Genomic DNA, 12,550 nt, shown 5'->3' on the forward strand with positions numbered 1-12,550 from the left:
TCCCCTCCCTTCCTTCCCTCTGTCCCTCCCTCCCTTCCTCTGTCCCTCCCTCCCTCTCCCTTCCAGCCCTCTCAGCCTCTGCAGCAACACTCCGCTGCCTCCATCTCTCCACCGGAATCTCGCAGGCTCGCGCCTTTCCTCTGCCTGGCCCCGCTCCCCTCTTCTCCTCTCCCCTCCTCTCTCCCCTCACCCCCATCACCCGGATTTGCTTCCCTCCCCCTCCTCCCGCCCCCCTCCCCCGGCCGCTCCCTCCTTCCTTCCCTGGCCTCCGTCGGGCGGCAGCGACGCCGGGTCGGTTCCGCGGTGCTCGAGCTTTCGGGGGAGCCGGGCCTCGGTTCCTTCTGCGCACCCCATCTCCCGCCCCGCTGGGTTTTTCTGCAGGATTTCCCTATCGTCCCCTCCCCAGCACTATGCCCCCACCCGCTGGCCGCTGACGGTTCTCTGCGCCGGCCCGGCCCCAGCCTGAGGGGGGACCCCCTAGCCGCCCGCGATGGACCCAGGCGCCCCGGACCTTGGCCTTCCCGCTGCGAGCACCCCGGATTCCCCGGCGGGATCCAGTTGATTTGCTTGGCTCCGGACTGAGGCTCCGGCTCTGGTTTTCCTTTGCTTCATCCCTACCCCCCCTCCCGGAGCTAGCAGCCGGAGGGGGGCTTCGCGGGGCCGCGCAGCCCCGCGTCCCCGCCCCCGGCCATGGGGCTGTGAGGTGGCCGCCCCCGGCCGAGATGCCCCCCGGGGGGAGCGGGCAGGGGGGGTGCCCGCGCCGCCCCCCCGCCCTGGCCAGGCCCCTGCCGCCGCCGCCGCCGCCGCCGCCGTTGCTGCCGCTTCTGCTGGGGCTTCTGCTACTGCTGGGGGCGACCGAGGGGGCCCGGGTCTCGTCCAGCCTCAGCACCACCCACCACGTCCACCACTTCCACAGCAAGCACGGCACCGTGCCCATCGCCATCAACCGCATGCCCTTCCTCACCCGCAGCGGGCACGGTAAGTGGCGTCCAGACGCCAGCGGACTGGCTCGGGGGTCTCGGGTGCACCGCCCAGGCTCCGGGAGCACTGAGGGCCGCACCCCGACTGAACGCTCGCGCGGACCTGGGCTTTGCGGTGGAGCCCCTTCACCTCCCATCTCCAGCTCCCATCGTGCCAGCCCCACCCTCACCTCCATCTCCATTCCTCGTGCTCACCTCATCCTCAGTGCTTCCTAGCTTCACCTGTACCGCCTTCTCCCCGTGTGCTTTGTTAGCCTCTTCCTCTCCCAGAGCCCCATAGCCTGTCCGTCCTTTCATCCTTTCCATGTGTCCTCCTTGAGTCTCTTGTTCCTATCCCCTCCATCCCTGTTCTGTCTTACCTCCACCTCGCCCTCATCCTCCCATGGCTGGTCTGTTACCTCCTTCCTTGCACCTCTGGCTACCTGGCAACCTCCCCTTTTCCCTCCACCTCTCAAACAATCCCTCAGGCCAATGTCCCATCTTCTGCACCCCCTTTACCCCATCTTTGGTAACTATTTACCCTTATTCATCATCTCTGCTCTGCCTCTGCTTGTGACCCTCAGGATGTCACCTCTGGAGCCTGGTTCCTGTGTGCTCTCTCTTGTGTCAGCCCAGTAACCATCCACTGATTTTCATCGCCACCCCAGTCCCTCATAACCTTCTCTCTCCAAGCCCTTCCCCTTCCTTCTTAAACAGACTCCATCACTTTCCACTCCGGCTCTCCTCACTTCTCATTTTCACACTTCCCTTCATTCCTTCATGTCTGAGACCCTTCCCCCAGGATTCCCAGTAGGCCATCTCCTCCCAACTCTGTACCTGTCTCCTCCTGTCTCTGTCCCACGGACTCTGTGAGCCTGTCACTTTCCATATTGTCCCCCACAACATCTATGTTGGGCCCCATTTCCTGCCTCACCTGCCAGGTTTCATTGCACAGCAGCTTCCATAGCTTTTGTCTCAGCCCCCTTCACATTCCATCTTAGAGCATCGGTCATCTCCCATCCTGGAGACCCCATTGCCTCCTGTTTTAGTTTATTATTTCCCTGCTCTGTCCTGCACCTGCACTCTGGACTGAGGCTCCGGCTCTGGTTTTCCTTTGCTTCATCCCTACCCCCCTCTGCACCTTGTCACCCCTATCTCTGTCCCTTGTGTTCCACACTGTGCCTGTTGGGCCCCCCATCTCCACACCTCATCACCCTCATTTGGGGCTCCCTTCTCAGCCCTCCAACATTTCCTGTCTGAAGCTTAGTAACTTCCACTTCTGGACACTCCCGTCCATCTGTGTCTTCCTGCCACCTGGGCACTCTGGTCTCCATGCTCCGGTCACATTGGCTCCTGACTCATTACCTCTCACTGACTTCATTAGTTCTCCACTGTGCAGCGTGGCCTCTCATCGCAGGGCTCCCTACCATGCACTCTCTCTCGCTCCTAGTCCTCACCTCTCCTCACTTCTGAGTGTCCGTCACCTTTCATCTTCACCTCTGCTTTTGCCCCTCTGTCATCTTCTTTACCCACATTGTTGTCCTGTCCCATCCATGCCCCTCACTGCCTCCCTGTCTGCATGGTCTCTGTTTTCCCACAATCGTCTGTGCCTGCAAGAAGCTTCCTGATCTCTGTCCCATGTCATATCCGGTCTCTCAGCTCCCCCACCCCAATGTGCCACTGCTTTGTTTCATCCTTTCTCCAGGAGTAGTCTCTTCAGACTGTACCTGTGTTCCTTTGTAGTCTCCCCTCTCTACTCCCTGTCTCAACTGCCATCCCTGCCCATGCAGTGCTCCACAGTTGCTCTTCTCTTCACTCTCACCCTGATCTCAACTCTGCTTCCTCAGGAGATCTTTTGCCCTCTTCATTTGCTCCGTCCTCCTCCTTGTTCTCTTCTGGCTTTCCTTGGGCCCAGTGTTGCTTCCAAAGACCCAGACAGAACCTGGTCATTCTAGGCAATGATGTGAGGCATAAAGAGTGAGCTAGGAAAGGGGGCAGGTTCAATGGAGGGTGTCCTGTGTGGTGAAGAGGAGCAGATATGAAAGGGGAGGGTAAAAGAGAGAAATACTGGCCCAGGGATGATGGGCAGGTGGGGAGGAGGGCCCAAGAGCTGGCAAGGAGCAGGAGCCAGGCAGAGAGAGGGAACAGGAATGCAGGTTTTTCTGGACTGTGCAGGATGCTTTATCCCTCTACAGTTCTAGGTCTCCCAGAAGGTTCTCAGCACAGCTCCTGATGCTGCTACAGGGACCCAGGTCAAGATAACGGGGGTCTGAAAAAAGTATATCATGTTGGCATGAGCATTGCCTTGGGGTGTCTTCTCAGGGTAGAAGGGAGTAGAGGATGAGATGGAGGGTAGCCTGGGACACTGATGGAGGTAATGGGGAGGCTGTGAAGGATTCAGGGAGGAAGGAAGGGGCTACGGAAAGCTAGAAGAGGAGGAAGCATTCTGTCATGACTGACACTGACCCCATCTCTGCTCCCATTGACTATGGGGGAGATGAGAGAACCATCTTCCCTTTGAACTCCTCTCTGGGTTGAAGGCAAGAAAGGTGTCCTCCTGCTTCAAGGTTCCCTAGTGTGAGGACATTTCTCTTCATGGACACCTGCTTCTCTGTTTCTCCACTGAGTGTCTCCTTGCCTTCCCTCCCTCCCTCCTCACTGCTTCCCCCACGTCCCCCCATCCCCCAACACTCTTGTTACATAATGTCCCTACCCACCTGCCAAACACCGTTGACACTTCTGCACCTGATGTCACTGTGGGATATGCGGTGACCACTGGGACCTAAAAGGGATGAAGGAGGTCTTACCTTTCTGGTCGTGGGCCCCTTTGTCCAAGTCCTGGTTTCTGGACCCTTGATGAGCTCTCAGTTCCTTGCTGGTTCCCCCAGGAACCAGTAAAGACTCAATCCCAGCTCATTTCTGGATCAGTAGCTTCCAGCATAAAGGGGACTATCATGTATGTTGATTCTGGGGATGGATGTGCCAGCTTGAGGTGAAAAGTTGAGGAGGTATGTAGATCAAGAGAGGTTTGAGTTTAGGGGTCTGGGCCCCTGCTCCTAGTGGTTCTCCTGGGGACATTTGTTGGTGTCAGAAAGCACCTAAGATACAGGCTTTTCTGGGTTACACAGGAGCCCTGACCATTCTAGATCTTCCAGAGGGCTTTTGTTATAGCTTCTGATGCTACTGGGGCACTGACAGAGCCGCTGCTCATGTACTTTCAGCCCTGGGGTGTGAATGCATGGGTGGTTTTTACACGGGATGATTGCTGTGAGTCTGGGTTGCCTAACTATTGTTAATGGTTGGTTGTTTTCTTGCTAGAATGTAGGTGTGTGTGTTGACTATATGATCATTTCTAGTATTTTATGGCTCTGTGGATTTCTGGGTCTAGGAGGCATTGAGGAAACTGTGTTGGATGAGGGCAGAAGGTGCCAGTCTTGAGCCTGTGACACCTTATGCCTGATTAGAAACTCTCTTGCTGTGGGCTTCAGCGGTGTGGAACTGGTCAGCATGCTATGCACAGTCAGCTCCCTATTTCCCAGCGTGGAAAAGAAAAACTGGTCTACACCACCAGCCTTGGGCAACACAGGCTTGCTTTAGGCACCTTTGTTTCTCAAGTCCTTGCCGGATGTGGTCAAGAGTTATAGATGTGGAGTGTTGTCGTGAGCACTAAGGCTGCTGTGCCTTCTTGGGGGAGTCTGGGGCAGGGCCAGGAACAGTTTGCTTGCCTGGTTGAGCTGCGGGAAGCGCCTCCTGAGCGTGGCCGGAGGGGCGGGACTTGGCAGAAGCTCCGCCTCCCGCACCCGACCTCCTCTTTAAGCCAAGGCCTCTGTCTCCGCCCGTGCGGAATCCGTGGTGCTGGGGAGAGAAATGTCTCCCCGGGGTAATTACTGCAGCCCCAGCCCAATAAACCATTCACCCTTCCCCTCTTCTGCCTAAGAAGTGTCTAACCAACCTGGTTCCCCTCCACAGTGTAATAAACGCCCTTCGGTTTTATCAGGTCCGCCCAGCACAGTAAACTGCCTGCAGTATAGGAACAGCTGGATCATAAATCCTGGGGGAGGCCGGGGCTGGGGAGTGGGAGGGCTGGGACGCAGGCGCCCATCCGCACCTAGCCGGCCCCTGCCCTTGGCCGCCGGTGGAGGCCTGCCTTTGTGCGTTTACCGCCATGTTTCCCCGGAGGCCGCGACTCCTGTGGTGGGGTCTGTCTCTCCGGGCTGAGGCTTTGTGTGCAGTTGGGTGCGTCGCCGTCCGCGCGTAGGTGTAGGGTCTAGGTGTGCGTCACTTGAAGCTGTGTCTGCTTGTAAAGGCCTGGGACTTGGGTTGTGGGCACTCATCTCAGACCTCTCTCTGCATATCAAACCTGGCTTGCTGTTGTTCCGGTGCTCTCCGCGCAGGCACAGCGCTGTCCATGGTGTTGAGGATGCTGTGTGGCATCCGGGGAAGGGGGGGGATATGTCCGCATGAAGGACCTCCTCCTTGGACCTGGTGGGTTTGGAGGTTGACTCCACGCAAATGTGCGAGTCTGGTGTCTTTCCCTGGTGAAACAGGCCCAAAAAGCCTAAGGAAAAGCTCTTCTCCCTGGGAGATCTGGAGCCCAGGGGTCAGGGACTATGTAGAGGAGGTCAGCATTTCTGTTCCCCCAAGCCTATCCCCCCACCCACAAATTCTACATGCAGCTTGTGAGTGGAGGATAGAGGGAGGACCCTGGGTATTGTGGTTGTCATGGAAACAGCCGATTTTCTGGAGTGCTGGAGTATTGGGAGCTGAGAGACTGCATTGGCTGAGGCATAGCTTCTTGGCTCTGGCCTCCAGGCCCAGCCTTTTTTAGGCAGGCAGGTAACCCACGCTGGGTGTAGAGATGATGTTCACTCTATTCCCCTCGCTGAAACTAGCTCTCTACTGTAAACTTGGAACTCGCCCTGAAGGCCCAACATTCCCCACTGTGCCCCCAGGGCCTGAGGCTTGGGGGACACCTAAGCCTGCAGGGGCAGAGCTGATTTCCTTCCGTCTGCTAGAGTGCTTTCCAAACTGCAGTCTGCAAAAAGATGACCATTTTAGATATCCTTGTGGTTTTTCCCTGTCTGCCCTGCCCTTGGGGTCCCTTTCCACTTTGTTCTCTGCTGGGATGTGGAAAATAAGGACTGGTTCTTTCCCTGGCTGTAGTCTCATTACCTCCGATGCCAGGCAGCAGCCTTCCCTTCCATTCCCAACCTTCCACACCCTCTCCAAGGCACTCAGAGATCACTTCTCACATGGGGACTTAGAGTTCCCTGGGACGGATCCTTTATTCCACCTGACTGCCTGGACTACAAGGGGGCTACTGGGTGAGAGACCCCCAGGCCTCATCTGCATCTCCTTTTCACTGGCCGAGTCTTCCCTTGAACCCCTTTCTCCACCCCAAGAAGTGCCTCGAGAGGAGTCGTTAGTAGCTAATGATTTAATCAGGCATTTTATGAATCTCATCTGCTCTGTGTATGTCCTAAAGAATGCAAGCTGAGTCTCTCCCCTTCCCTTCCTGCAGGCCCAAGAGTCTAGTCCTCCAGGCCTCCCAGACAAGACTCCCTTCCCGGACACTGGGTGACCAGCCCCTCCCACTCCCACCTCCACCCCCAGGGAGCTCAGTCAGCCGCAGGAGGGAACATGGCGACTAATGGGGTTTATTTTGGGGCTGAGATCGTTAGGGACCTCACACCCGCCCCCGGCAGCCGGATGGCGAAGAGGAGAGGGAGAAGAAGAGAGAGGGTGGGGTGGGGGAGGGCTGGGAGAGGGAGCCTACATCTCAGGCTCCCACTCTCCTTCTTCTCTCACCTACATCCCTCTGTCCTTCTCTGTCCATCTGTCTCCCTGCCTCCTCTGGCTGTCAGCCCCCCCCCCCCCCGTTTGCCTCCTCCTTTCTGGGCAGAATTCCAGGCCTCTAGGCTTTGGCACCCAGGTACACTTGCCTGAGGGTGGAAATAAGGATCCCTGGACAAACCAGGAAGATACCCAGGGGACTGGGAGAGGACTAAGGGGCTGGCATTGGCAAAGTGCCAGAGATGAGCCATGAGTCACAGCTGCCCACAGCCCTGCTCATCTTCCCGCCATCACTTGAGGCTCCCTCTTGCCTCATTGCTACTTGGCTCTGGTCCCAAAGAAGCTCTTGGGAGAAGCTGAGCTGGTCAAAAGCAGGCCCCAGGTCTTGCTGTGTTTTTTTTTTTTTTTTTTTTTTTTTTTTTTTTTTCTTGGTCACACTCTCTGTGTTACCTGTATTGCTGTAATTCAAGCTGGGATTCTGTCTGTGTACATGTACATGCACAGGGTCTCACCTGAGCATCTGGAATTATGGATTGGTAGCTTCTGGGGGGCTTCAGAGCTGAAGCCTTGTGGCTCATCCAACCACAAGGACCCACTGACGTTCTTCCCTATTTCCTTCTCTCTGCAGCTGGGACCACATACATCTTTGGGAAGGGGGGAGCACTCATCACCTACACATGGCCCCCCAATGACCGGCCCAGCACGAGGATGGACCGCCTGGCCGTAGGCTTCAGCACCCACCAGCGGAGCGCTGTACTGGTGCGAGTGGACAGTGCCTCCGGCCTCGGGGACTACCTGCAGCTGCACATTGTAAGGATCTGGGCCCAGTCGCTAACCCTGCCACCCTGACTCCAAATCTTCCTACTCCTCACTGCTGTGGACGTTACGTTACATCTGCCCCTCGTGGGGAGCATCCAAGGCCCATTCCCTCATTTCTTGAAGTTCTTTTGAGATTCAGTTCTCTCCTGGTCACTCAAGACTTGCACATTTGTTGTGCAGACCAACTGTGTTCTCCAGTCATCCGAGGTGTCTGTGAGCTTTCCAGGCCATTTTACTGTAGCCTTCAAAAATGCCCTCTTAGGGTGCCTCTGGGCTGCTTCTGTTCACTAATCTGCCCCTGTCCTCTCCCTCGTACCTCCCTGTCCAATAGGAGCCATCTGCGCCTCTTTGTCTTGACTTCGAATCCCACCTCTGCCTTTACCATACCTGTGACCTCTGTTTCCATGACCTTTGCATTCCCAGCAGACCCTTGACCAGGCTTTTTCCATAGTTTCTGCTCAAGTTCTTTCCGCACTGATCTCTTGGTTGAGCCTCACATCCCATTAGTCTACAGGCAGTTTATCCTTTCTCTTTCTTGCTCATTGTGCACCTCACGCCCTTCCCTGTGACCCCTGACCCCACCCCACCCCCTTCCCTGTGACCTCTGGCCCTGTTCCACTCTCTCTGACCTCTAGCTCTGTCCCATACCCTTCCTGTGACCTCTGACCCTACCTCACACCTTTCCCTGTGACTTCTGGCCTACCTTACACCTTCTCTGTGACTTTTGACCTTGTCAGATTTCATTTCTAAGCTTAGCCTCTCCCCAGCCCCTTAATCCTCCGTGGTCTTAAGTCCCAGACTCTGACTTCAGCTTCTATCTCTATATGATGTTTCTTTCTCCCTCACTTTCCTGTTTGCCTCCCACGTGCTGGCCCTGGCCAGAGCCCTGAGCTTTGAGGGTAGAAAAGGCTCTGTACTCCAGTTGGAAAGATCTGTGTGGGGAGCCTGGGTTTTGAGGAGGGAAGAATTGGAAGGGAGAGAAAAATAGACGAGAAGGTTTGTATAAGCCCTGACCTTCCTCATCTGAGTAAGGGTGGGGCTCCTGGCCCCTCCCACACAACAGCTCTTCAGGGTGAGGTCTGCCCCCCTCCCAATGCTGAGTTGTAAAGGGAGTAGACCTGAGGGAAGCCATCCTGCAGGCAGAGCAGGGCTGGTGGCAGTGGCAAGTGACAGGCGAGGTTCCCAGGAGACAAGAGTAGGGGGTGAGACAGGCCAGGCCTGGGGAAAAGAGGCCCGAAGCTCTGTGTGGCAGCCTGTGGAGAGAGGCCGTGTGCCATGGGCAGCAGGACAGTGGTGGGTGTGTGGCAGTTGTGACAGGAGGCAAGGCTGTGAGTTGAGGTGAGCCAGGGAGACCCTGACAGGACAGGCTATGCATTTATGTTTCTCCAGGGAGTGGCGTTTGCTGTGGGTTCGGTCGCCTGTCTGTGTGGTGTGGTAGGATGTCACAATGTCTCCTTGTGTCTGTCTTTTTGAGGTAGTCCCCTTTCTCCATCCTGGGAGGGCATTGTGGCTTTGGAGCTGATGGTGTGAGTTTGAACCCCAGCACTTTCTTTTGCTCTATGCAAGTCCCTGCAGTTCTCTGAGCCTCAGTTTCCCCAGAAGTGTGGCACACGGAGAGGACAGAGGCTTAATTAGATCACGTGTGTAATGTGCTCACTGCACTTTGGGAGCATTCGGCATCCTGGTCGCCGGTGACCAGCCACCTGGTCAGTGTGTGCCCATCTGGACCTGCAGGTTTAGGGGATGATTGCTTCCTCCCAGAGCAGGAAGGGCAGGAAGTCTGTGAGGAGAGATGTCCTTCTTCCTTCCCTCAGACCTCTCCTGGTGTAAGGCTGTGAGGGAGGGAGCTAGGCCTAGGTGCTGCAGAGGGTGGGGGAGAATGCTGAGGGGCGTGGAAGTCCCAAGAGAGGCTGGCACTGAGGGGGAGTCGGGTACCAGATGGGCTCAAAGCCCCTTGGGGGCAGCCCCCAAACCCCTCCTCCCCCGGTGACACATCAGCTCCCACCACAGCGTCGTTAGCAGTTCTCAGAGAGTGGGGAGGCGGCAGCAAAATAAGAGAAAAGCAATTTGACGTTTCTAATAAAGCGTCGCTCCACTTTGCCAAATTAATTTTGACTCCCATAATTATTTGCTGTAGGAGCGGCCGCGTTCTCCCCACCGCCGCCTAATGAGGTAATTGGGGAATTAGGAATTAATGACTTTAACAGAAGTGACAACTGACTTCACATCGGGAGCAGCTCTGGGGAGCTGCCTCTCCCCCGGAGTGCACAGCTCCAAGCTTGGCTGCCTCCTAGGAAACCCAGGTGTCCTGCCTTCTAGCTCTCCTAGCCAGTCCTCTGCCAGTCCAGCTCCCAGCCTGCCAGTGCCCTTGACCGTTATCACTGCCTGGGTGGAGCCTCGTGAGGGGGAGAAGCCCTCAGAGACATCCAAGGGGCTGATACTATTCTGGTGGTATCATTACTAACAATAGTAACCAGGAGGCTTGGCTGTTCCCTTGCCTGTGTGGGGAGCTGATGATGATCGCGTCTCCCTGGGGATGTTGTCAGTCTGTGGGTGGTGCATGGGTGGGGCTTGCTAAGACTGTTAGGCAAGGCCGCCTCAGTTTCCTTGCTTTACCTTGGAGGTGGAGGACAGGGTGTGTGCACATGCGTGTGCATACAGATGTATCTGGCTTGTTGTGGATCTTGGGATGGGGGAACTGGACCCCACAAGTGGCAGATAGATAGCTATGGGGTCCGTAGCTGCATACCCTGGTCTTCAACCCACCCCTCACCTGTCTGAGCCTCCCTCACCCCATCCCCAGGCTTTCAGCTCTCTTTAGATGTAGCTAACAACCAAAGGGGGTTCTTGCTCAGGCTGGACTGGGAGTCTTTCAGTGTGTTCATATACTAGACTGGATCCCTAAGAATGGTCCAGGGGCCCAAAGGAGCCTTGTGTCTATCCTGTGTGGGAGGAGGGTCTGGCTGACTCTTGCTGTGTTCATGATGACTGCTGGGAGGTATAGGGGAATAGAACAGAGGCTTAGCTTTGTGCTTAGGGGGCCTTCCACTGGCTCGGTGAGACACCCTGGTCCTGAAGGCAGGCTAGATAGCCTTAGCATTTCTCATGTTTCATCCCTCAGCTCTGAGTGTCTTCCCAGACTAGTGGACAAGGGATAAGAGCACTAGGCACTGGCTTTAGAGATGGGCTGGTTCCCTTCTTGTGAGTTGAGGCTGGGCCTTTAGTTAAGCCCAGGCTTAGTTTCTTCCTAGATAAAATGTGACACCATGAGCTTCCTCAAGGCTACACTTGTATGTTTGTGGACTCAGTAAAACTCCTCCTGTCACTTCAACACCACTGGACAAATTATTTGTGGGTTGGACCCCACGTGGCTTCTTCTGGGTTTGCTGTGGGCCTGGTTCCTAAGGTTGCAGGCTCTCGGCTTCCTTTCTACAAGTCTCAGTCTTTACCTGTCTTTTACCTGCTCCTTCAAACTTCCAAACCACAAGGTCCTCTTTTAATAAAGTTGGCTTGGCTCCCTCCTCTTCCCTTGCCCCTCACCCCCTTCCAGAGTCCAGGATATCCCTACTTCCATAGCTGCAGAGGTCAAGGTTGGGGAACTGTACAGACCTGGGGATGGGACCAGGATGGGTCTGGGGGGGGGGGGTCAGCCTGGCCTTTGAGACTGTGGACCCTTCTACTCTGAGTGCTCAGGGAGGTCTCCACCTCCTTGTCATCCTCATGTGGACTCCAGGGGCCTTTGCATAGCATAGGTGCCCGGTAAACATTTCTGAATGTTCTAGATGAACCTGAGGGCAAAAACAAAGGGCCCCATGGCTGGTTCTGCAGTCCTGGGTGGTGATCTCCAAGTGATAAGCCTCCAGGGTACTCTGTTGCCTGCATATGCTAGGGGGCAAACTTGCTCACTGCCTTGAGTAGTTGAGACCTGAGGATGTGCTTTACAAAACCTGTGAACGGCTGCTGAGAACTTCAGGTAGAGTTTTACAAGCGTAGATATTTGCCTCCTCCCCGTTGCTGACCTCGATCTCCCCATCCCCAGGACCAGGGCACTGTTGGGGTGATTTTTAATGTGGGCACGGACGACATTACCATTGATGAGCCCAATGCCATTGTGAGTGACGGCAAATATCACGTGGTGCGATTTACTCGAAGTGGTGGCAATGCCACCCTACAGGTGGACAGCTGGCCAGTCAACGAACGGTACCCAGCAGGTAGGTGGCGCAGGTCCTCAGAGGAGGCACAGCAGCAACAAGTGGGAAGGGGCGGGGTCTGGCAGCCTCAGGTTGCAGTGCTGTGGGGCGTGGCTACTCGGAGAAGTTTCCAGCTCAGCTATGGGGGAGACCGCCTGGAACCTTGGTGGGGGCGTGGCTAAGAAAAAGTAGAACTGTGAGGGTCCAGAGGTGACCCAGTGATTTGTGGATGGGCAGAGAAGACAAAGGAGGGCAGAACTAGGGAGTGTCTGATAACATTGAGGAAAGGGTGAAATTGGAAAGGAGGGGCAGGGTGGAAACGGCGAGACCCATGCAGAACCCTAGAAGAAATATTCGCAAGTTAAATGAACATACCTTGGCAGGAGGCAGAGCTGTTCCTAAAAACAGAAGCAGCCAAAGACCCAAAGACAAGGACCTGTATTAGCCTCTGCAGATGCTGGAGAGAGAGTTTAGAGATGCAGAGAGATGGGATCCCAGTGTTCAGGCAGTAAGAGTCATGGTGGAAGGGAGAGAGAAAGACAGAGTTCAAAGGAGGCTCAGACATCTTTAATAGCCATCACTGACAACACATAAGGTATCAGGGTCTGTGCTTGGCCTGGGAACCCAGAGATGAAGACACAGAGAGATTTAGTTCCTAGGGCTACAGCTGTGGTGGTCAAGGACAAAGCAAGGTCTTAGGAATCCAGGGGAGGGAGGAGGATGAGGCCATGGTGGTGGTGGTGGTTGGGGGGGGGGGTGTAGGAAGCACAGGAGGGAGCCTCAGGGTGA

General features: G+C 55.7%; 1 protein-coding gene across 5 annotated transcripts in view; it reads left to right on the forward strand.

The window, feature by feature from the left end:
- Nrxn2 (neurexin 2) overlaps positions 1-12,550 on the forward strand; it is a 99,380-nt gene that overhangs the window by 66,632 nt on the left and 20,198 nt on the right. For all 5 annotated transcript variants that reach the window (XM_051193723.1, XM_051193720.1, XM_051193719.1 and 2 more), the window contains 2 exons: positions 7,381-7,562; positions 11,611-11,782. In XM_051193723.1, the coding sequence (XP_051049680.1) occupies positions 7,381-7,562; positions 11,611-11,782 (354 nt within the window). The remainder of the gene's footprint in view (positions 1-7,380; positions 7,563-11,610; positions 11,783-12,550) is intronic.

The sequence above is a fragment of the Phodopus roborovskii genome, unplaced genomic scaffold (assembly GCF_943737965.1).
Source record: "Phodopus roborovskii unplaced genomic scaffold, PHOROB, whole genome shotgun sequence".
Classification (NCBI taxonomy): Eukaryota; Metazoa; Chordata; class Mammalia; order Rodentia; family Cricetidae; genus Phodopus; species Phodopus roborovskii.